At 44.1% G+C, this 25,923-nt stretch overlaps 1 protein-coding gene across 1 annotated transcript in view; it reads left to right on the top strand.

Moving 5' to 3' along the window:
- Positions 1-25,923, top strand: part of LOC123507131 — a 41,073-nt gene that overhangs the window by 13,628 nt on the left and 1,522 nt on the right. The window contains exon 2 of the mRNA XM_045259746.1: positions 429-620. Within this exon, the coding sequence (XP_045115681.1) occupies positions 429-620 (192 nt within the window). The remainder of the gene's footprint in view (positions 1-428; positions 621-25,923) is intronic.

Below are 25,923 nucleotides of genomic sequence, written 5' to 3'. Positions count from 1 at the left end.
ATATATATATATATATATATATATATATATATATATATATATATATATATATATATATATATATATATATATATATATATATATATATATATATATATATATATATATATATATAAATAAGGATATAAAATGCAGGTGAATATATAATGAAGCAAATTATATATATAATCTGTAAACAATATTAATGAAATAAGAATTAAGTATAAGAAGAAATATAAAAACCATAAAAACAAAAAATAAGCAAAAATTAATAATAGAAAAATTCATAACAATCCAAAACACCATTGAAATAAAAATGATAAGAAAAACAAAACAAACCAAAAATAGAAATGATATTCATTCCTGGAAAACTTGAAAATAAAAAAAATAAAAAAACGAGACTAGACTAATAAATAGAAATTCCATCATGTCTTCATTTTCCCTTTCAGATATTATGGCTTATCGTTCCCTCTAGGCAGGATGGAGGCTACAGAGTGGCGGCGTCTACTTCACCTCCTGGCGGCGGCACCGGTCAGAGTGGTGTGGGGAGGTGTTATGATACCACAGGAAAGTATCACGGAGGAGGAGCGCATGGAACTGAGCAATCTCGCTGAAACTTTGTGGGGATGTAAGGTGTATAGGTGAGTGTGTGTGTGTGTGTGTGTGTGTGTGTGTGTGTGTGTGTGTGTGTGTAATTCACCTCGGTCGTCTGCTGGTCACCCAGCTAGTCTTCCCCATTACGGAGCGAGCTCAGAGCTCATAGACCGATCTTCGGGTAGGACTGAGACCACATCACACACTCCACACACCAGGAAAGCGAGGCCACAACCCCTCGAGTTACATCCCGTACCTATTTACTGCTAGGTGAACAGGGGCTACACATTAAGAGGCTTGCCCATTGCCTCGCCGCTCCGGGAACCCGGCCCTCTCGATTGTGAGTCGAGCGTGCTAATCACTACACTACGCGGTGTGTGTGTGTGTGTGTGTGTGTGTTTATAAGAACAAGAACGATTAGATAAAAGAACAACTTAGATTCCAGGCCCCGAGCAGGTTCAAGGGAGTTAACTAATGTTGGGATAAATGCCTTGAAATCTCCCTCTTAAATGAGTTGAGTTCATAGGTAGATTAAAATGCAAAAGTAGGTAGCAAATTCCACAGTATACCAGAGAAAGGGATGAGTAATGCTTAACTCTTATATTCAAGAGGTGGACATAATAGGGGTGAGAGAAAGAAGGCCACGAGAGGAGGAAAGGCATGCAGTTAGCAAGATCAGAAAAGAAGTTTCCATGAAAACAGCAGGAGATACAACATTGAGACGGTGAGAAAGAGGGGGAAGTTTTTGATTCCACGCTAGATAATAAAGGTGTGAGTGGAGACCCCCAATACATGCGAAGAATATACTCAATACATGGACGGATGAGACTCTTGTACTGAGTTAGCAGCTGTGGGGATGAGATAAAAACAGGCGGAAACACAAAACGTCTAACGTCATAAAAGTCGTTTTTAGGTAGAGAAGAGATGTGGTTTCCAGTTTAAAGGACAGACCGAGGATATTCATTGTAGACAAGGGTTACATAACAGTTTAGTGTCATTGAGGAAGTGTGTTTAGTTTATAGATGAGTTTTTGAAACAACGAACACTACTATAAGATCAGAAAAAAAGGCGTTCTGTGACATCCCTGCATGATCTGTTGACTTCCTGAAGGGTTCCTTATCTCTAAAAAGGGTGTGAAAAAGTGTAGGGTGGTATCATCAGCGTAGGAATGGATAGAGGAAGTAGTTTGGTTAGAAGATCATTGATGAGTAATACATAGGGAGAGAGTGGATGATAGAACAGAACCTGAGGAACACCACTGCTAATGAATTTAGAAGAACAGTGGCTGTCTACCACAGAATAGTTGAAGAAGAAACTTAAGATGAAGTTGCAGAGAAGAATAGAAGCCTTAGGAAGGTAGTTTACTAATCGAAGTTTTGTGCCAGGCCCTTTAAAAAGTGTTTGATATGTCCAGTGCTACTGTTACACATTGACGTATGTGAGCCACGTATCATCCCGTTTCTAGAATTTTGCCCTTACGTGGAGATACGTGGCCATAATTTAACCCAAAAACGTGACACTGGGCGATCTACCAAGTGCCTGTGCAAGGACAAGCACGTAGGGTGCACGTACGTGCGAAACAGCCGATGCACGCAAGGCGTACGAGGTGCTTACGAGGGAATAGGCCACATCCCTACTAGCACCACGTGCGGTGTCCTTACAACACTAGTATGTGCCACGCTCTCGCTGGTATGTAGCACGCAGTAACTACACAGCATAACGAACAACGTGTTGAATGCCTGCCATATACATATACAAGGGTTCTAGAAGGATATACGAGTTCAATGGGCGGGCTGGAGGAATTGATTAGGGAGTGGAACCAGCAGCAGCTGGCGCGCCGGTCGCAGGCAGTAAAGGGGTGAGGGATGGGTTGTCCATCAGCGGGGGAAGACGAGCGCCGTTACAAGATTAAAACAGTCAGTCAGTCACGGGAAGCAACTCAGCCATCGCCCGCCACTGCCTGGGCCATACTACACTCACTGCTCACTTGCACCGCCTACGTCTGTCTCTACTCTCCAGATCCATTCTGCCCTTGGTGTAGGACTACCCCTCAGCCCATCGAGCATTTCCTGCTCCACTGCCCACGCTTCCACATATATATATATTATTACGCTGAGCGATATAATTTTTTTATTTTGTTTAGTTAGGCCTCATAGTCGCCGCCCGGCTGGCGGGCGACGAGAGAGAGAGAGAGAGAGAGAGAGAGAGAGAGAGAGAGAAAATGGGAGTGCTGTGACGTCATCCCTCCCTCCCTGACCCAAGAGCGGGGTGGCCGGGAGAAGCGACGCCAACCTCCTATCGAGTCCTATGTTTTTTCAGTGCACTGAGAGACCTTAAGAAGAGTATTCACCACCGCTGTGTAATAGATTTAATTGTAATTATTCTGTGCACTCCTGTGAAGTGTGTCTGGAGGGCCACTCACAGTAAGGGTGAGGTCTGGGAGAGTGTGTAGACCTTGAGGCGAGATGCTGCTGTGCTTGGAGGCGCAGTGAGCAGTTAGTAAGTTCTGTAGTGAGCGGGCTTCGGAGATAAGTAGCCACCATTACGTGTGTCACGACTTTTGGCGGCTTTCATGAGCCTTGTGAGAGACAGGGTTCGTGGTTACGGGAACTGCTGTTATCTCTGCCCAGTAGGTGGCTGGGAGAGATTGCTGTCTGGTAGTGGGCCGTACTCAGTGTTGTGAATTCAGTGCAGCGGGATCAAGTACTGCGCCTCTGTGGGTTGCCAGGGAAGGAGATTAGGGAGTCGTAGCGTTGTTGTAGTGAGAGGACCTAACGTCCTTACGTAGTATGTAGTATAGGAGGAAAATACCCTCCAGTAGTAAGTAGAAGTAGTAGTGGTGGTAGTGGAGGTGCGAGGCAGCTCCTTTGTTTTCCCATAGTGCGTGGGAGGTGAGCCACGTGTGAGTTGAGGCCCAGGAAGGGTGGCAGGACATTCTCCCCCACTCCTGCGGCGAGTCAGTTCTGACCTAAGGTATTCGTGTCTGTTATCGTCTGCCACGTCCGGGAGACGTGTGTAGTGTGTTTCGCTGAGGCTGAGGGCCTCATAGAATATTGTGAGCAGTAGTGTGCTGTGTTAGCAGCCTTGGTGGTGTGGGGCCGGCTGGAGAAAAGTGTGCCGGTGTATGTGAAATCAGCTGACGAGGAGGTGGGCTAGTATGCAGTACCGCGGCGGGCCAGATATTACGCTGCTTGTAGTGAGTGTGAGAGAAAAAAATAAATAAATAAATAAACACTATAAAATAAGAGTTCATCTCTAAAAAAAAAAAAATGTTAAGTCAACACTGGAATGTTCATTTCTCACAAAAAAACATGGTCATATTAGTAATTGTCATCTGCTCACTTTCAAAAATATTAATTCTTTCACTAATTTTCATTACATCACTCATAAGAATATTAATTCTTTTCATAAATTTTCAAAATTTCATATCAATTATTTTCACTAATTTTCAAGTTTTCACTTCATTAATTTTCATTACATGACTCACAAAAATATGAGTTCTTTTTACAGGGTTTGTAATCACTGATCACTAAATATAATTTGTAAGAACATACAACATGGCACATAGTAAGTTCTCGAGGCATCCCCCAGAAACATTACACAGTGCAAAGAAGTATATATATATATATATATATATATATATATATATATATATATATATATATATATATATATATATATGAGCTGTAACAAATCAATCGCTACTGTCTCAAACGGACATGCGGGAGTAGGATACTCTTGAATAGGAGCAGGCTTGGTATTTCCTTTGTTTAGAGCACAATCAACACACTGAGAAACATGATTAGTGATGTCTCGTGACATATTTGGTCAAAAATACTTAGTACGTGCCATTGCAATGGACTTGTCACGACCATGATGACCTGCGTGAGGGAGATCATGAATAAGAGACAGTACAGTAGGAATCAAACTATCTGGAATGACAAGTTGAGTCACTAGTTGATCATCAATCATTACTTTACGTAGCAAGATGTCATCTTGTAAGCTAAATTCAGACAAGGGAACAGGCAATTTTGGCAAAACAGAGTGATCATCAAACTGTAAACACTGGATGACTTTAGACAAGGTAGGATCACTTTTCTGAGCACTGGCTAATTCAGCAAGGGAAAAATTTGACACTTGAGTAATTGAAGTAACTGCAACATTGCGGGACAACGCATCCGCTACTAAATTAGCGCGACCCGGCAGGTATTTGATGTCAGGATTAAATTCTTCAATGGTGAGGAACCATCTAGCTAGACGGCCAGATAATTTTTTGCCTTTGAAAAGTTGTGTGACGGCAACATGGTCAGATTGCACACTAATTGGATAACCGTAAATGATGTCACGGAAGTGTTTAAGAGACCAAACTAACGTGAGAGCTTCTAGATATGTCACTGGGTAACGTGATTCACAAGCATTAAGTACGCGACTCGCGAAAGCAATAACTAGGGGACGACTACTCGGAACTTGTTGCATCAGGATAGAACCAATACCTTGAGAAGATGCATCAGAACAAATCACACAAGGCAAAGAGTAGTCAGGAAATTATAACACTGGAGCTTGTGTAAGAACTGATTTAAGAACAGTGAAGCTGTAGTCATGAGTTGCATCCCAATGAAAGGGAATATCTTTCTTCAAAAGACGCGTTAGTGGAGACGCAATAGTGGCAAAATTCTTAATGAACGCACGATAATATCCTGCTAATCCCAAGAAAGATCGGACATTGTTAGTCGTGGTTGGGGTAGGAAAGTCTTGAACAGCTTTGACTTTAGCGTTCGTAGTGTGAATACCATGGCGATCCACCACATGGCCAAGAAATTCAATGCGAGAACGCAAGAATTGACATTTTGTGATGTTAAGCTTAAGACCAGCTTCTATGAATTTCTGTAACACTAGAGCAAGTTTGTGAAAGTGACTGTCTAAATCTTTAGAGACTAAAATTAAATCATCAAGATAGACAAACAACCCATCGCCAATAAGACCTTGGAAGAGTGAATTTACTAGTCTTTGGCAGGTTAGTGGAGAGTTACGAAGACCCATGGGGCAACGAAGCCACTCAAAATGACCTTTTGGCGTAGAAAATGCAGTAATGGGTCTGCTACTTGGAGACAATGGAATTTGCCAAAATCCACTTTTCAAGTCAAGTGTTGTGAATACTGTATTGTCCTTACCGATGGACTGTAAAATGTCACTAAGTACTGGTAAGGGATAATGGTCAGGAATTGTGACTTGGTTAACTTTCCTAAAATCAATGACTGCACGGTAAGAACCATCTTTCTTTGGCACAAGGAAGAGAGGTGAGTTCCATGGAGAGTACGACTCTTGAATAATACCTTCATCAAGCATGCCTTGCACTAAATTTTGAGCTACTTGTCGCTGAGAATGAGGCAAGCGATAAGATGGAACATGGATAGGGCGCGTGTTAGGCTGAAGGTCAATATGATGCTGTACACGGTCAGTAACACCTAAAGGTTCACCTGGTAAAGCAATAGCTTGTCTGTGAGCTACAAGAATGTCATAGAGACGCTGTGCTTCTGCAGGAAAATCTGCAACTTTGACATGCGCCTCCAACTGAGTGATCAGTTCAGCTGAAGAGCAGGAACTAGCAGACTGTGAATCTACAGCTCCTATCAAAGGTGGAGAATCCTGAAAAGAAACTTCATCTATCACACTAAAGGAACCAAGGTGCACGCCATCTTTAAGCGTAATGGACGAACCTGTGAGATTAGTGACTAAAGCATCAGTAAGGTGACCACATCGCATGGTAGAGAGTGTACCTTCTAAAGCTAAACGCTGGATCCTGGCACTATCAGGATGTGAGATCACGCATGCGCCAACTGGGGCACGAAGAACACGCACTGGAACTTTAGTTGCCGAAGTAGGACCTATAAACTGGTCACCAACAATGACAGCCGCACAACAATCCGAGGAGACAGAACGTTTCGACTCCGGGGACGAAGGTGCTAAGTTTGACTGCGGGGACGAAGGATTCTGAGTACGCTGCGGTAACAGTGCTTCGTGAAAAGCAGGTAGACATGACTGTTCAAAATGTACGCATGGTGAGGCAACTGTAAGAACAGAAACAGGCGAGTCTGAAGCATAATACATGAATCCATTATGGCTGACAGCGAGGAAATATTGAAATATCATGTTTAACTAACTCATCATAGCCAGAGAGAGCATCACAGTTCAACACAAAATTTGTTACTACAAAAAATTTTACATCAAAGGTATAATCATGATTATGAAAGGACACAGGCAAAGTCACTGAACCAATAATATTGAGAGGAGAGCCTTGAGCTGCATGAAAAATCTGGTTCTCTTTTGATAGAGGAACATCATACAATTTATTAAGGTGCTGGTAAGCACGTTCTGTCAATAAGCTACAGTCAGCTCCTGTATCAATGCAAACTGTGAAGGGAGAGCCATATGTGTACATTTGCAAATGAAGACGTCGCGCCGTCGCAGCAATAACTGTAGGAATCGACGGGACTGGCATGTCTGAAAGAATGTCTACGTTGTGGGAGGAGAATGATGGCGCTGGTAAAAATTTGACTGTGGTGAAGACACAGTAACATGTTGCTGACGCTGAAGGCGCTGAATTTTAAAGCATTCTTCAGAAGAATGATTACCTGGACCATGAATAAGGCAAGTCTTAGGTGGTCGTTCAAGAATTAGACGCGACGCAGGACGTCCCTGCCGAGAAGACGATCTCAGGCGACTGGGCACAGAGCGTGTGACATGTTGGGTGTCTTGAAGAGACTCATAGCGAGAAAGACGCTGAGCTGAAGGAGAACGCGCTGCATTTCTTTCATGGCGCTGTCGCAAAAAAACAACGTTTAATGGTATGTTCCTGTTTGTGACAGTAAGTGCAAGCATACACAGCATGTTGCTTATCAGAAACTGGTGCACTGGGTTGTGAAGTCTGGTTAGCAGAATTTAAAGGTGAAATAGCAGTAGTGGAAGCTACAACGTGCACTCGAGCTGGATGTTCTTTTAATTTAGAAGCAATTTTGGATGAGAAATCAAGTAGATTATCTGTCTGAGTGTATGTAAGTATAGACGCAATTCTGCGCTCACTAGGGTTCAAAAAGTTAATGTAATAGAGAAATTCAATGATATCATGAAATCGCTGCTCAGTCATTTTACCATTTGTAATCCAATTTGAAGCTTTAAGTGAATCAACAGTAGCAGAAGCTAATTCAGCAGAGCGAGGAAGAGCTCTTAAGCAATTGAGGACACCAAAATTGATAATCATCGTGTCTGCTCCGTCAAAAACCCACTGGAATGAATCTGGCTGTTGGGGCATACCAAATGCTTGTAAGAAATTTGCTCTGAAAGCGTTATAATCATAGTTCAGGTTTTTAGGATTGAAAGCAGAAGCCGACATTAAATCAGAAGCAATAGATCCTGGCTGTCTCTGGGAACGCACAAAAAAAATTTTATCAACACCTGAAATGATGTTAGAGTTGCGAATACTGTCTTCATATTGTTGCAAGAATTGTAAAGGAGAATACTGAGAGATGTCATCACCTCCAAACTTCAGGATTGAAGGTGGTAATTCGATGACTCGATATCAATATCGGTTTTTTGGCTCTCCCATTGCTATTTTTACACCGAATTCAATAATATTTATACACAAGGTGTACGTTTATGGTGTACGTCTTCAGTGTTAATTTGGTACACAAATGTGGCGTAGTTTTTTTGCAATAAATATTTTTTCGGCGATAAGAAAATAATTCAAAATACCATTATAAAATCAAAACTAATAACAGTGTGGCAATTTCCTCTTAACCACATATAATATACATAACAAATAAATGTTAGCATCGGCATACACATAACCTATGTTATAACAATTTCATTACACGCCAAATTGTTACCTTTTTTTTTCATCAAAAATTTGAGTTTATAAGCCTGTTGTAAATTGATTTGAGTGAGTTCATGCATTATCATGCTGGCATTTGTTAAGATGAGGTTGTTGATCATTTTGCTGCAAAAATTTTTGAAATTGACCAATTACTGAAAAAGTTATTCAACAGTATATGCTGAAAAACTGAAAGTCGAGAAAAAGCATTTTTCTGTGAACATCTTCAAAACCCCCACATAACTCGCTTCCTCACTCGGGGCAACGGTTTCCTAGCAGGTGGGCTTTAAGATAGGAGGTACCCTAAAAAGTATCCCCTTTAGCCCATAAATTTCTGTGAAAAGCCCACATGGTATAAAAAAAAAAAAACTCACTCCAATATGTACCAAACTCAGATATGTACTTACATAATCCCTTGACAACTGCTTGGAGGCTGGTAGTGGCTGTTTAGATAGTTTCAGGCCATGTTACATCATGGCCTTAAACGTGGCATTGTCACAATTTCGGAACCCAACACGTGTAAAATACGATCAACAGGTAGGCTGCACGCACGCGCACTCCCTAAGGCTGTATCGATTGGTACTGAGGGAGTAGCGTCTTCCTCACCCTCACTGCCTGATACTAAACTATCGTACATCACGCAAAAATAAATACATCTCGTAGCACAAGTGGAGTAATAAGGCACAACACAGTCAAGCTAGGACGGGCAAAAATATTAGTTTTTTCATAATACACCAGGCATTGCAATTGCTATCAAAAGTACATGGAAGTACTGCTGAGAAAACTTCAGGCAGTGACTTCAATACTGAATAAAAAAAAAATAAAGATGATACAATTATAAAAATAAATATAACACCTGAGACAAGATGCAAATCAAGCATGATACTAAGAAAAAAAAAATCACTGGAGTGGTTACACTGAAAAACACTCAATAAGCATTCAATGGAACATTACCATACACCATACACTGGCTGGAATATCAGCAGCAATGAAAACACATCACAGACACACATTTCATAATTAGAAGCAGTAGCAGTCTCAGTCTGCGATGAAAATCCAGGCAAGAACATGCAAAAATATAATGAAAATCACACATAGAAATGGAAAAAAAATCAACGGGAAAAAAATACACAGGAAAATAATTATAGGTACGGTGTAAGAAAAATAATATACTGAAAATAAAATAACTAGCCAACAGCGTGGGTAGAGAGAAAAGTATAAGCAGAAAGCAATAGAAGAAAGCAAGAAACAGAGAAAAATTTCAAGGTCACTCTGAAGGAGCGAGAGACACAGTAAATAAAATAAACAATGCACAAAAAAACACTGTTGCACTTGTAGATAACACGGTAGCAATAATTGAGCTTATGATGCTGCAAAGCTAATACAATAAAAAAGCAGGCCTACACACAGGAAAAAAACATATGGTACTAGGCTACAAACAGACATTTAAAGCATTCGCGGCTGTGACAGCCAATCAGAGACAAGGGCAAGGTGCCGGAACCCAATCACCGAAGAGCCCGGGAAAATATCAAGATGGCGGCCAGACGGGAGCCAATCAAAACACAGGATACAAGTAGCAGCGTCTCACAGCCAATGGGAGAAGCTGAAACACTCAAACATTAAGAGAACATAGGGGACGCCGGAATTATGGCGCCAAGGCGAGAAAAAGCACAATAAACACAAGAAACACCACAAGATAAACTCACTGACTCACCCTGAATGAATTAACCCAGCGTATCTGTGTAGAAGGGGCGTCAGTTGAGGTGTGGAGAAGCTGAGAAGCATAATATGGCACGCCAGGACGGAACTTGGCGGGAAAACACACTGTAATCGCCTAAAAACTCGCAGCAAAACACAAAATATATGTTATACAAAAGACGCCAGAAGCTGGAGGGGTGGCGGTGGGGCTGACAGTGGCGACTTGAAGCACAGCTCACGAGAGAGCGAAGGAATGTGTGGCGGCTTGCTGCGTAGCAGGAAGGTGCACGTGGCTTCCCAAGACTACGTAAGAGCACAGCAGTCTATCAGGCAGTCAGCAGGGGGGAGCTGCAGCCAGAAACTTGCGAACCGAAGCTGCAGGTAGGAAGATCCAAGCATCGATAAGCCTACATAAGACAACAGGCAGTGGCAGGCCAAATACAGGAGAGGAGAGCTGCAGGAGGCTGGAGACAGCAAGGCACAATACAGCAAGAAAGCTGACAGTCCCGTAGCTGTAGGAAGATCCAATCGTTGATAAGCCTACGTAAAACAGCAGGCAGAGACAGCAGCCATTAGCACAACGAACATCACCTCCACACCACGGCGTCACCCGGCACACTCGTCTCCTCCTGGTCCTTCACCGCTGCTACCAATTATGTGGTAGTTGTCCTTAAGCAGGGGTAGCATGCATACACCTGAGTCCATTATTAACGTGTATTAATAGTATCACAAGACACAACAGGTACAGCCAAGCAAACGAGAGATTGGATGCGAGCGTGTCGCCTGAGGCGGCGGCGAGCGTGAACTGAGGGGAAGACGTGACGTCACCTCAAGCCAGCCAAACTGATTCTATAAATAGAATGTTTTACAGAAAACGGAGCACGGGCAAGTCCATAAGGACATACTAACATAAGTATAGTCATGTTCAAGCTTCTACAGTGGATCTGTAGAGGCCTTCGAGCCTCGTGGGGGGAACTCCGAGCTTTATTGTCGGAGTTCTCTCCAGCCTGTGTAGCTTTACAAGAGACTATGCTTTGTGATAGTACTTATTCTAGTCCTCCTGGGTATCGTGCCTTTTTTTTATCACTCCTTTCCTTGACCAGGGCCACCACGGTGGCACAGCTATCCTTGTCCGTCAAGACATACCTGCTGTCCCCTTGCAACTCAACTCTCCCCTTCATGTGGTTGCCGTTTAAGTTTTTATGGGGTGATCCTACACTATTTGGAGTTTATATTTCCCTCCTTGGCTTCCTGTCTCCAGGGGTGACCTTACTGTGATGACTGGTTGTTGCGCCTCACCGTGCGGCAACTGTTGGTAGAGTGCCCAAGTTTGATCAAGTTACGACACCGCTACCTCTACCTCTGTCGCGGTAGAGATAGCCGGTGTCTATTATATCTGAAAGGTCCTTGGACCAGAGTGCCTGGCCCAGGGTCATGATGTTTTTAATTTTTTGGGAGAAGCGGGCCTTCTCCCAAAACCGTGATTTTTATTTTTTATTTTCAATGTATCTTAATGTTTTACATAATTTTGTTGTAGTTTTTTTTTTTTTTTTTAGTTAATCTATAATTTTAACGTTTTTACCTGCTTTTAGTTATTTTATAATTACTCTTTTGAACCCTTTTGGTCTTCTTGTTTTTTTGCTGCAGCGCCATATGGCCTCTGCTGCTGCGGCGCCTACCTTAAAGCCCCCCCCCCTCTCCCTCCTGTACCGCTGGAAAGACGGTACTGGTGCGACATCTTATGCTTCTTTGGCCGCTCGCTCTTCAATCGAGTCTGCCGGTCCGAAGACAACTCCTGCTACCTCTCGCTCTGTTGGGGCGGGTGGTCCTGTTCATCTGACTAATAGGTTTGCCCTTTTGTTCGACGACTCAGTTGAGTCACCTGCAAAAAGCGACGAGAATAATACGGATTTGACCAAAGTCACCCATATAGTAGATGTCCATTTGCCACCTGTATCTCCTAAGCCTTTGAAGGGCCTGACCAAACGCCACCACGGCTCTGCAGAGTCGATCGATTTAGCTCAGCCTAAACAATCTAAGGTTTCTCCCGGTGCACGTGACCGTGGGTCCTCCAGGGACCGCTCTGAAATGGTAGCTCCAGTTGTTTCTTTCCAGCCTACTGTGATGCCCTCCGTCTCAGATCGGGCTTCTTGTGATGAGGATAGTCTTAACATGGAGATGTCCGATGATATTGTCACATCCATCCCTCTTGGACTCACTGTATCGGAAAGTGCAGTCCTGCCTGATCCTCGTCCTCCGAGGACCGGTAGAAGTGATGATGGTTCGCATCACCCACCGATAGGCCGAAAGGCTGCGGTCTAACAACCCTGCACATCTCAACTCCCGATGTCTTCTCGTCGTTTGATTATTTCTAGTCAGGTCAGTCACGGGCAGCCTCAAAAGGCTCGCTCGTCCACTGTACCCAAATAGTCGTCTTCAAGCTTCTACAGTGGAACTGTAGAGGCCTTCGCGCCTCGTGGGGGTAACTCCGAGCTTTGCTGTCGGAGTTCTCTTCAGCCTGTGTAGCTCTACAAGGTGATAGTACTTATTCTAGTCCTCCTGGCTATCATGCCTTTTTTTAACATTCCCTGACCAAGGCTACCACGGTGGCACAGCTATTCTAGTTCGTCAGGATATATCTGTTACCCCGTTACAACTTAACTCTTCCCTTCAGGTGGTTGCTGTTAAGGTCTTTATGGGACGACTGTACACCATTTGCAGTTTATATCTCCCTCTTCGGCTTCCTGTATCCAGAGGTGAGCTTGACGGCCTGGTGCGTCAGCTGACTCAGCCTTTTCTTTTGTTGGGAGATTTTAACGACCGTCACCCGTTGTGAGATGAAGGTGCTAGTAATCCTCGTGGGGTTTTAATCAGTTCTTTTATTGAGAATGAGGGACTGAAGGTTTTAAATTCTGGGGATGTTACACATTTCCACATTCCTACTGGGACTTTTACAGCTATCGATCTTTATCTGTGTACATCTAATTCTTTCCTTGATTTTAATTGGCGGGTTCTACCGCATTTACAGGGTAGTGACCACTTTCCGATTTTATTACAATCTGTGAACTCTGAGCCACAGTCCCGGCCCCCACGCTGGGTTTTAGACAAGGCAGATTGGCCTCGTTTTACAGACCTTAGCTCTTTTATCCGTCCGTTGGCTTCTACTTGTGCTGAGGCTGTTGATTATTTTACCGATATTTTACTTTCAGTAGCGCTTCAGACAATCCCTAGGACGTCAGGTCGCTTTACTAAACGTCCCGTTCCTTGGTGGAATGCAGCATGCACTGAAGCGGTGAAAGAGAAACGGACAGCTTTCTCTCTTCTCCGGCGACATCGTGGGGAATGCCTGGAAGCTTTTTGGCGCTGCCGAGCTCGGCCCCGCTGCGTTTTGAACGAAGCACAAAGAGCCTCGTGGAAAGTCTATGTCTCTTCCATAAACGTCCGCACCCCTCTTATGGATGTCTTCAACAAAGTCCACCGAATTGCAGGGAAGTATTCTGCTCCTCCTCCACCAGTTTTGTTGTCTGCTGGGCGGACGGTGGCAGACCCTAGGACTGTCGCCAACCTCTTCGCGACTCTTCTGGTCCAGACGACATTTTTTATGCCTTTTTGCTTCACATGTCTGACCGTGCTTTTAATTTTTTATTAAATCTTTATAATATGATTTGGCATATCGATGATTTTCCATCTTCTTGGGTTGTGGCAGTGGTTGTCCCATTTACGAAGCCTGGGAAAGATCATCTCCAGGCTACGATCTACCGTCCTATATCTTTGACATCCTGTATTTGTAAAGTTTTAGAAAAGATGGTAAATGTAAGACTCATGTGGTACTTGGAGAGGGGGAAGTACTTGTCATCGGTATAGTACGGCTTCTGAAAGATGAGGTCTACTACTGATGCTCTTTTATCCCTAGAGTCTTCCATTTGTGAGGCCTTCGCTAATCACCACCATCAATTAACAGTCTTTTTTTTTTTAACTGGAGAAGGCCTACGACACGGCTTGGTTGGTGTCATGGCATTTTACGGTCTTTGGCGTTCGTGGCCACCTTCCTCTTTTTATCCAAGAGTTTTTATCCAGACGTTTTTTACGGGTTCGATTGGGGAGTGTTCTCTCTGAGGCTACTGCTCTAAATGATGGCGTTCCACAGGGAAGTATTCTTAGTGTTACATTATTCGCAGTCGCCATAAATGGTGTTATTGATACTCTCCCAGATGGCATTCACAGCTCCTTATATGTTGATGATTTATGTATTTTTTTTTGCTGCTGCTAGGATGTCACTGATTGAGCGCAAGCTCCAACTGGCGATCAATAGGGTGTCCAGTTGGGCAAACATGAACGGTTTTCGATTCTCCACCTCGAAGACCGTAGCCATACATTTTTGTCGCAACCGTGGTGTCCATCCAGACCCGGATTTATACCTCGCCAATAGACGCCTCTCATGCGTGGAGGCGACTCGATATCTTGGCCTTTTGTTTGACAACCGTCTCACCGGGGTTCCTATTTCCGTTCTCTTAAGCTGTCTTGTCGGCAGGCATTATCCCTTCTTCGGTTTTAAGTCACACCTCTTGGGGTGCGGATAGGGACACGTTGCTGCTGCTTCACCGTACATTAATCCTTCCAAAGCTGGTTGTGAGATCTACTCAACCTAGTACTGTGATGATTGCTTGGTGCCGCTCCCCGTGCGGCACCTGTTGGTAGAGTGCCCTAGTTTGATCGAGTTAAGACACCGCTACCTCTACCGCTGTCGCGGTAGAGATAGCGGTGTCTATTATATCTCAAAGGTCCTTGGACCAGATTGTCTGGCCCAGGACCATGACGTTTTTAGGTATCTGCGAGAAGCAGGCCTTCTCCCAAAGCTCTGAATTTTATTCTTATTTTAGTATATGCATTTTAATATTTTATTTAGTTTTATTGTATTCTTTTTTGTTTTAGATACTGTATTGTTTTTAACTAAAACAGTTTTTTTTTTAATTATTGTCATTTTAAATTATTGAACCGGCGCCAATTGACCTTAGCCGTTGCGGCGCCTGATTCAAAATCCATCCATTCATCCACCCGCTCACCTGCTATTCCTAAGCCTCTTCAGAAGTCTGTAGCCCTGCTGGTGTGGCCCAGCCAGCAGGGTGAATACTGTTTGGTGCCACCAGCCAGCCACAATACCGTGGAGAAGACTGCTGCTCCACTAATGTCTGCCACCCGGATGGACAGGGCTGAGTTTCTTAGAGGGTTCTGGAACGCCCCGGAAACCCGAGCCGCCCGGACCGCGCTCCTCAACCCCCACCAGATGGGAACCGCCTTGTAGTGGTGGATGGACTTGCGTGTCCCTGTGACCTGACGAGCTAGGCTAGAGGGGGCTTAGACCCCTGCTCTGCCCTTTCGAGGGGGAGAGGGCTATCCATGCTAGTAAGGTCGCCAGTGAGGGGCCAAACTAAATGGTTCCTACGTAGGATGTCAGTGGACCAGCGAAACCACCCGCTGGAGGGATCGCCCAGTAGAGGCCGTCCTGTGCTGGATGGTTGGGTGTCTAGGCTGGGATGCTTTAGGAGGGGGGTCTCAGCTCTGTCGTGGACAAACATTCGTATCGTGTAGGGCCTGTTTTTAAAACAACTGGTCCGCATGGGGAAGAGGTACCCCGTCCACAGCAGCCAGCGCTCTCCTGTTCAGGGAGTTCTTCTGAGGAATGTATTTCTGCTGCATATGACTCCCTTGTGATGGTAAATGTTAACCCATCATTTTCTTATCATGCCTTGCACTCACTTCTCAAGGTGTATGGTACGGTTCTTCGCATTCGACTTGTTTATGATAAGGATTTTCCATCTAACCGCTGCTATGTGACTTTTCTTTCATGTGACAAAGCCCGTTTGGCAGTAAAACATGTAGTATCACTGCCCCTTGCTGGCTCTGGTTTTAAGACAACTTCTCCATTCTCGCAATATTTCGAACAGTGAGACGGACTACATCCCAAATCTTTTTTAAAACCATTCAGAGAATTCAGTTCCTGAAGTCCGCCAGATCCCGCCTCCACGTTGGTTTCTTGCCTACTACAGAAATGGGTGCGTGAATTTCATCCACGCATCCCGGTACTTGTCCAAAGAGATCGGCACAATTCCTGAGGGAAACCTCAAGAAATACGGGAAGGGGGTGCTCGTGCGAGCAAAAGACTTCACGCAGGCAAGGATGTTGCAACATCTCCCCTGCCCTAATGACAGCATGTTTGAGACTATTAAGGCACATCCCACCTTTAATTACAGTAAAGGTTGTGTGTACAGTCAGGATCTCAATGAATTTCCCGAGGAGGAAATACTGGCTATGTGTCTTAAGTCTGTCCAAAAGGTCACTAAGATGAGGAATTCCTCCAACATGGTCCTTCTCACCTTTTTTGGGTCCACCATCCTTGACCGTGTTAATGTCGGACCTATTAATCTTAGGGTGAGGCATTTTGTTTCTCGTCCTCTTCGGTGCTTCTCATGCTATGGCTACGGTCACGGCAAAAGTACGTGTAAGGAAGCTTCTCGACTCGCATACTAAGGAGCATTGCAATGCTGCAGCTTATTGTTTCCATTGCCGTGATGCTCATCAGGTACGTTCCAGGTAATGCCCTAGGTATCGCCTGGAGCAGGACATTCTACAGCTTGCTAACACTCAGTTCATCAGCCTCGGTAGCGCCCGCCGTGAACTCCTGTACCGCCAGAACGCCGTGCGACATCTTATGCTTCATTGGCTGCACGAACTTTAGTTGAGTCTGCCGGTCCAAAGACAACCCCTTCTGCAACCTCTTGTTCTATTAGGGTGGATGGTCCTGTTCACTTGGCCAATAGGTTTGCCCTTCTGACTTATGACTCATTTGAGTCACCTGCAAACTAACCCATGTAGTGGATGTCCATTTGCCTCCTGCATCTCCTAAGCTTTTGAATAGCATGACCAAACGGCACCGGAGTCGTTAGATTTAGCTCAGCCTAAGCAGTCTAAGGTTTCTCCCGGTGCACATAATCGTGAGTCCTCCAGGGACCGCTCTACTAAGGTAGCTTCAGTAGTTTCTGTTCAGCCTCCTGTGACACACTCTGTCTCAGATCGGGCTTCTTGTGATGAGGACGGTCTTTGCATGGAGACGTCCGATGATATTGTCACAGTGGTCCCTCGTGGACCCACTCTATCAGTCCATCCTGACCCTCGTCTTCCGTTGACCAGTAGGAGTGATGACGGTTCGCATCACTCACCGGTAGACCCGAAAGGCTGCTGTCCAACGACCCGGTACATCTCAACTCCCCGTGTCTTTTCGTCGGTTGATTATTTCAAGTCAGGCGAGTCACGGGCAGCCCATTCAAAAGGGTCGCCCGTCCACTGCACCTAAATAGTTATCTTCAAGCTTCTACAGTGGAACTGTAGAGGCCTTCTCGCCTCGTGGGGGGAATTCCGAGCTTTATTGTCGGAGTTCTCTCCAGCCTGTGTAGCTTTACAAGAGACTATGCTAGGTGATAGTACTTATTCTAGTCCTCCTGGCTATCGTGACTTTTTTAGCACTCCTTTCCCTGACCAGGGCCGTGGTACCACGGTGGCACAGCTATCCTAGTCCGTGAAGACATACCTGTTGTGCCTTTGGAACTCAACTCTCCCTTTCAGGTGATTGATGTTAAGGTTTTTATGGGACGATCCTACACTATTTGCACTTTATATCTCCCTCCTCGGGTTCCTGTCTCCAGGGGTGAGCTTGACGGCCTGGTGCGTCAGCTGACTCCGCCTTTCCTCTTGTAGGGAGATTTTAACGGCCGTCACCCATTGTGGGATGAAGCTGCTAGTAATTCTCGTGGGGTTTTAATCGGTTCTTTTATTGAGGGAACCACCTTGTCGTGGTGGGGGTGCTTGCCTGCCCCTGTGACCTGGCGAGCTAGGCTAGAGGGGTCTTAGCCCCTGCTCTGCCCTTTCGAGGGGGAGAGGGCTACCCATGCTAGTAAGGTCGCCAGTGAGGGGCCAGACTAAATGGTTCCTACGTAGGCTGGAAGTGGACAGCGGAGCCACCTGCTGGAGGGATCGCCCAGTAGGCACCGTCCTGTGCTGGATAGTTGGGTGTCCAGGCTGGGATGCTTTGGGAGGGGCATGTGGGGCCTTTTTTTTAAACGACTGGTCCGCATGGGGATGAGGTACCCCGTCCACGGCAGCCAGCGCTCCCTCCTATTGTAGTCCCAGTAGGTGGTTTCCCTTGTCCCTGGGGCTAATCTTTTGTGTAGTTTTTTTTTTTTTTTATATGGGAAAACACAAAAAATCTTCAGGTTCTCTTGAGGTGGCTGACCTGGCCCACGAGACGTCATCTTCAGGTCTGAGTGGGAAGAAGGATTCCCCTCCACAAGGGCCTCCCGCAGCATTCTCCTGTTCTGGGAGTTCTTCTGAGGGCCGCGTTTCTGCTGCATATGACTCTCTTTTGATGGTAAATGCTAATCCATCATTTTCCTACCACGCCTTGCACTCACTTATCAAGGTGTATGGCACGGTTCTACGTATTCGACTGGTTTATGAAAAGGAATGCATTTAACCGTTGCTAGGTAACTTTTCTGTCATGTGATGAAGCCCGTCTGGCTTATGAAAATGTAGCATCTCTGCCCCTTGCCGGCCATGGCTTTAAAACTGAATTTCTCCAGTCACGTAATATTTCAGAGAGTGACATGGATTACATACCAATTGTTTTTGAAAACTATTTAGAGAATTCAGTTCCAGTAGTCCGCCAAACAGCCACGTTGGTTTGTGGCGTACTATAGAAATGGGCGTGAGAATTTAATCCATGCCTCCCGGTACCTGTCCAAAGAAATCGGCACGATTCCTGAGGGGAATCTGAAAAAAAAGTATGGGAAGGGGGTGCTTGTGCGAGCAAAAGATCTTACACAAGCGAGGATGTTGCAACATCTCCCATGCCCTTCTGAGAGCATGTATGAGACTGTTAAGGCTCATCCCCACCTTTAACTATAGCAAAAGTTGTGTTTATAGCCAAGATCTCTATGAATTCCGAGAAGAGGAAATGCTAGGAATGTGCCCTAGCTCAGTATAAAAGGTGACGAAGATGAGAAACTCCTCCAACATGGTCCTTCTCTTTTTTTTGGGTTTCACCCATCCTGAACGGGTTTATATCGGTCGTATCAACCTTAGGGTGAGGCGCTTTGTTTCTCGCCCTCTTCAGTGCTTCTCATGCTATGGTTACGGTCACGGCAAAAGCTCGTGTAAGGAAGCTTCCTGATTTGGTAATTGCTCTGCACTCGACTCACATTCAGAAGAACATTGCAATGGTGCAGCTTATTGTTTCCATTGCCGTGATGCTCACCAGGTACGTTCCAGGCAATGCCCCAGGTATCGCCTGGAGCAGGACATTCTAGAACTTGCTAACACTCAGTTCATAAGCTAAGGTACCGCCCGCCGTGAACTCCTGTACCGCCAGAAGGACGGTATTGGTGCGACATCCTATGCTGCAATGGCCGCTCGCTCTTCTGCTGAGTTGGCCGGTCCGAAGACGAAAACTTCTGCTACCTCTCGCTCTGTTGGCGCAGGTGGTCCTGTTCATTTGGCCAATAGGTTTGCACTATTGTCCGATAACTCGGTTGAGTCAACTCTTAGAAGTGACAAGACAAATACGGACTTGATCAAAGTCACCCATGTAATGGATGTCCATTTGCCACCTGTATCGCCTAAGCCTTTGAAGGGCCTGACCAAACGGCACCGCGGCTCTTCGGAGTCGATAGATTTAGCTCAGCCTAAGCAGTCTAAAGTTTCTCCCGGTGTACGTGATCATGAGTCCTCGAGGGACAGTTCTGCAATGGTAGCTCCAGTAGTTTCTGTCCAGCCTCCTGCGACGCCCTCCGTCTCTGATCGGGCTTCTTGTGATGAGGACGGTCTGATTATGGAGACGTCCGATGATATTGTCACAGTCGTCCCTCGTGGACCCACTGTATCGGAAAGTGCAGTCCAGCCTGATCTTCGTCCTCCGAGGACCGGTAAAAGTTATGATAGTTCGCATCACCCACCGATAAGCCGAAAGGCTGCTGTCCAACGACCCAGCACATCTCAATCCCCGGTGTCTTCTCGTCATTTGATTATTTCTAGTTAGGTCAGTCACGGGCAGCCTCAAAAGGCTCGCTCGTCCACTGCACCCAAATAGTCGTCTTCAAGCTTCTACATTGGAACTGTAGAGGCCTTGTGGGGGGAACTCCGAGCTTTGCTGTCGGAGTTCTCTCCAGCCTGTGTAGCTCTACAAGAGACTATGATAGGTGATAGTAGTTATTCTAGTCCTCCTGGCTATCGTGCCTTTTTTAACACTCCTTTCCCTGACCAGGGTCACCACGGTCGCACAGCTATTCTAGTCCGTCAGGATATACCTGTTATCCCGGTACAACTTAACTCTCCCTTCAGGTGGTTGCTGTTAAGGTCTTTATGGGACGACTGTACACCATCTGCAGTTTATATCTCCCTCCTCGGCTTCCTGTCTCCAGGGGTGAGCTTGACGGCTTGGTGCGTCAGCTACTTTCGCCATTCCTTTTGTTGGGAGATTTTAACGGCCGTCACCCTTTGTGGGATGAAGGTGCTAGTAATCCTCGTGGGGTTTTAATCGGTTCTTTTATTGAGGATGAGGGATTGGAGGTTTTAAATTCTGGGGATGTTACACATTTCCATAGTCCTACTGGGACTTATACGGCTATCGATCTTTCTATTTGTACATCTAATTCTTTACTCGATTTTAATTGGCGGGTCCTACCAGATTTACACCGTAGTGACCACTTTCCGATTTTATTAGAATCTGTGAAATCTGAGCCACAGTCCCGGCCCCCACGCTGGGTTTTGGACAATGTAGATTGGCCTCGATTCACAGACCTTAGCTCTTTTATCCGTCCGCTGGCTGACTTTTCTACTTGTGCTGAGGCTGTTCATTATTTTAATGATTTTTTTAAATTTCAGTAGCGCTTCAGACAATCCCTAGAACGTAAGGTCGCTTTACTAAGCGCCCCGTTCCTTTATGGAACGCAGCATGCACTGCAGCGGTGAAAGAGAAACGGGCTGCTTTTTCTCGTCTCCGGCGACATCGTGGGGACTCGCAGTGTCTGGAAGCTTTTCTGTGCTGCCGAGCTCGGGCCCGCCGCATTTTGAAAGAGGCACAAAGAGCCTCTTGGAAAGCTTATGTGTCTTCCATTAATGCCCACACTCCTCTTACGGATGTCTAACAACTTCATGTCTAACAACCCTAATACCCGCAGACCATATGATTTAAAGCTCCTGCTGTGTCGAACATCCCACGCACAGCAATATGTCACAACCAGAGGTGTCAAAGAGTGGAACCAGCTACCAGAACAACTTAGAAATATCAAATCACGTCAAATTTTTAAGGACAAGATAAAACAATTCTTCCTTAGTAAATATTAGGGACTTTTATTTATTGCTCTGTATTATTATTATTATCATAACAATTATCATTATTATTATAATTATTATTATTATCATTATCATTATAATTATTATTATTATTATCATTAACATCATTATTATAATTATTATTATTATCATTATTATTATTATTATTATTTTATTATCATTATGATAGTATTATTATCATAGTATTTATATTGTTATTATTATTATTGTAATATGTGATTGTTAATTTTGTATAATTTCTCATTATTATTAGTATTTTATCATTTATTACTGTATTATTTATTATTGTTTTATTGTAAATTGTTTTATTATTATAGTACATTTACTATTATCATTTATTATTTTATTATTATTATTATAATAATAATAAATATTATTATTATTATTATTATTATTATTATTATTTTTATTATTATAGTACTATTATCATTATAGTATTATATTTTTATTATTATTGTAATGTGATTGTTATTATTTGTATAATTTTCATTATTATTTTATTTATTAATGTATCATTATTAATAATGTTTTAATGTAAATTGTTTTATTATTGTACGTTTACTATTATTATTATAATTGTTATATTATTATATTATTATTATTTTAATATCATTGCTATGTTATTATATTTATTTTTCTTTACTATTATTTATCATTTATCATTATCTATTGTTTCTATTACTATTATTCTATTTGTCATTATCATCCTCTACTGTATTTATTACTGCATTTATTACATATGTGTTATGTAGATGTATATTTGGTTGTAGAAGTGGAATTTAGTTAGGAAATCTTTAATTTACTTGTTTGTAAATATATGTATAGTAATTAGGCCTCTACAACTAACCGCGTCGGCCTAACATAAATTTCAAATAGGTCTGTAAAAGAGCTTATGCTCAACAGACCGAGGGAATTCTTCACATTCTGTATCATACTGATTTTAATGTACCCATAAAGGCCCAATAAATGTATCAGTATCAGTATCAGTATCAGTTCTCTGCCTCCGAGTTGCGGACTGCTTTGTCCCAGTGTCATGACTCTTCTCCTGGCCCAGATGATATTCCATATGCCTTCTTGCGCCACATGTCTGATAATGCTTTTAAGTTTTTATTAAATCTTTATAATATGATTTCGCATACCGGTGACTTTCCTACTTCTTGGGCTGTGGCAGTGGTACTCCCATTTCCGAAGCCTGGGAAAGATCATCTCCAGGCTACGAATTACAGTCCTATATCTTTGACGTCTTGTATTTGTAATGTGTTAGAAAAAATGGTAAATGGAAGACTCATGTGGTACTTGGAGAGGGGGAAGTACTTGTCATCGGTACAGTACGGCTTCCGAAAAATGAGGTCTACTACGGATGCTCTTTTATCTCTCTTTGTGAGGCCTTCGCTTATTACCACCACCAGGTTACTGTATTTTTTGACCTGGAGAAGGCCTACGACACAGCTTGGTGTCATGGGATTTTACGTTCCTTATTTAATTTTGGTCTCCGTGGCCACCTTCCTATTTTTATCCAGCAGTTTTTATCCAGACGTCTTTTACGGGTTCGTGTGGTGAGTGTTCTCTCCAATGCTACAGCTTTAAATGACGGTGTCCCACAGGGAAGTATTCTTAGTGTTACGCTATTCGCAGTTGCAATAAATGGTGTTATAGATACTCTACCGGATGGCGTTCACAGCTCTTTATATGTGGACGACTTATGCATCTCTTTTGCTGCTGCAAGGATGTCACTGATTGGCAATAAATCGGGTGTCTAGTTGGGCCAACATAAACGGTTTTCGATTCTCCACCTCAAAGACCGTGTCTATGCATTTTTGTCTAAATCATGGTGTCCATCCAGATCCCGATTTATATTTAGCTAATAGACGCATCTCGTGTGTGGAGGCCACTCGATATCTTGGCCTATTGTTTGAAAGCCGTTTTACACATTTCCGTTCTCTCAAAGCGTCCTGCAGGATGGCACTTTGCTGCTTCTTCACCGTACACTTATACTTCCAATGCTAGAGTACGGCTGTGAGATCTATTCGCAACGGATGCACGCCTAAGCACGCTTGACCCCGTACACCATGCTGGGGTCCGCTTGGCTACGAGTGCATTTCGGGCATCTCCGATACCTAGCCTTCTAGTGGATGCTTGTTTCCGGCTGCTCGACCTCCGGCGCCAGTCTTCGATGCTCAGATGTTGGTTTCGCACCCACCGTCTGCCTGATTTTGTCCCCTGTGTGTCAATGTTGCGGGACTCGCGCTCGCAGGCGTATGTCACTCGACCGAGTCTCCCTAAACCTTTTGGCCTACGTGTTGCAAATCTCATGGCAGAGTTATCTATCGACCCCACTCCTGTGTACTCTTTCCGTCTCCCGCGAGTTGGTTATTGGCAGCTTCCTGTTATCTCATTATGCCCTGCCATGGATGGCTAGAAGGATTTTTTGCCAGCTCTGTCCCACACACGGTTTTTAGAACACTTTTTTTATGCATTCTGATGATATCCCTGTTTTTACTGATGGCTCCAAATCCGATGGATTTAGTGTGGTTTTCCCCTCTTTTTATCGGTCTGGCAGCCTTCCTTCAGTGGCGTCCGTTTTTACTGCGGAGCTGTCTGCCATAGCCCTAGCTTTACAAAAAATTTTTACTCTACTGGTTTTTAATGACTGTCGCAGTGCTCTTACTTCTCTCTCTTGCACTATATCCTTTAACCCTTTGGTTTTATCAGCCCTGGAGTGGCTATACCTTCTTACACAACGAGGATATCGTGTTGGGTTCTGTTGGGTTCCTGGTCACGTTGGTGTTCCAGGGAATGAACATGCAGATCGCCTCGCTAAACAGGCAGCAAGTCGCGCTCCATCTCCTGCGTCTGTTCCGTTTCGAGATGTCTTTCCTCTAATTCGTGAGGCAGTTGCAGCAATCTGGCAGAGGAGATGGCTAACGGGGGGTCGCAACCTCGAAAATGGGAGAGATCACTATTTCCTCTATCCCTCACTGGACATACACCCATGTTCGAGATCGACGTTTACAGACTTTATTGGCGCGACTGCGTATAGGTCACACGTACCTTACACAGAGGTACCTGTTGACCAGGGACCCTCAACCTTACTGTGATGACTGCCTTGTGCCGCTTACCGTGCGGCACCTATTGGTAGAGTGCCCTAGTTTGATAGAGTTACGACACCGCTACCTCTACCGCTGTCGCGGTAGAGATAGCGGTGTCTATTATATCTCAAAGGTCCTTGGATCAAAGTGTCTGGCCCAAGGCCATGACGTTTTTAGATTTTTGGGAGAAGCTGGCCTTCTCCCAAAGCTGTGATTTTTATTTAATTTTAATATGTATTTTAATGTTTTATGTATATTATTGGAGCTTTTTGTTTTTAATTACCATTAATTTTATCGTTTTCACTTGTTTTAGCTATTTTATGAATTTTATTCAAGTTTATTATATATATTTTTAATGTTTTATTGAATTTTATTGTAGTTTTAGTATTTTTTGTTACCTTTGATTTTATCATTTTTAATTTCTTTTAGTTTTTATAAACTACATTGTAGTAAATAAAATATCGTAGCGGCGCCATATGACCGTTGTTGTTGCGGCGCCTAAAATTAAAATCCATCCATCCATCCCTTGTATGTCAATGTTGCGGGACTCGCGTTCGCAGGCGTATGACACTCGACCGAGTCTACCTAAACCATTTGGCTTTCGAGTGGCAAACCTGATGATGGATTTGTCCATCGTCCCCACTCCCGTCTACTCTTTCCGGCTCCCACGAGTTGGTTATTGGCAGCTTCCGGTTGTTTCATTATGCCCTCCTGCTATAGATGGCAAGAAGGATTTTTTGCCAGCTCTGTCCCACACACGGTTTTTAGAACACTTTTTAAATTATTGAAGCGGCGCCAAATGACCTCAGCCGTTGCGGCGCCTTAAACAAAATCTATCCATCCATCCTCCTGCGGCCCCTAGCGCCCCACCTGTCATCCAGGCAGTGACACGCTCGCAGGCTAAGCGAACTAAGAAGGTGGTGGTCGAGTTCAAGCCTCCCCTTGTGACCATTGAGGAGGAAGCCGGCCAAGGTCCCGAGATAGTGGGCGCTGCTGGAAGGGAGCAAAGTTTAGGGCTAGTTCACCAGGATGGTTAGTCACGGGAGAGGAAAATCAAAGCTACTCGTGACAATTTAGTTCTTCAACGATGGAGATATCCGTGAAAGGATAGTGTGATAATATGTTCTTCTTTTGAATTTAAAGAGATATTATTTTATAGGCAAAGAACTTTGGGGAGAGGTAAACAGCACATATAAATTTAGTTATAGAGTCACTCTAAAGTCATAACCACATGATGGAAAACTTGATAGATACAAGAGCGTGAGCACGTGTGCAAATCAGGTTTTTGCGACG

This window comes from Portunus trituberculatus, chromosome 2 (genome assembly GCF_017591435.1).
Source record: "Portunus trituberculatus isolate SZX2019 chromosome 2, ASM1759143v1, whole genome shotgun sequence".
Classification (NCBI taxonomy): domain Eukaryota; kingdom Metazoa; phylum Arthropoda; class Malacostraca; order Decapoda; family Portunidae; genus Portunus; species Portunus trituberculatus.
Note: the sequence above shows the minus strand (reverse complement) of the source record. Positions and strands in the feature narration are given on the sequence as shown.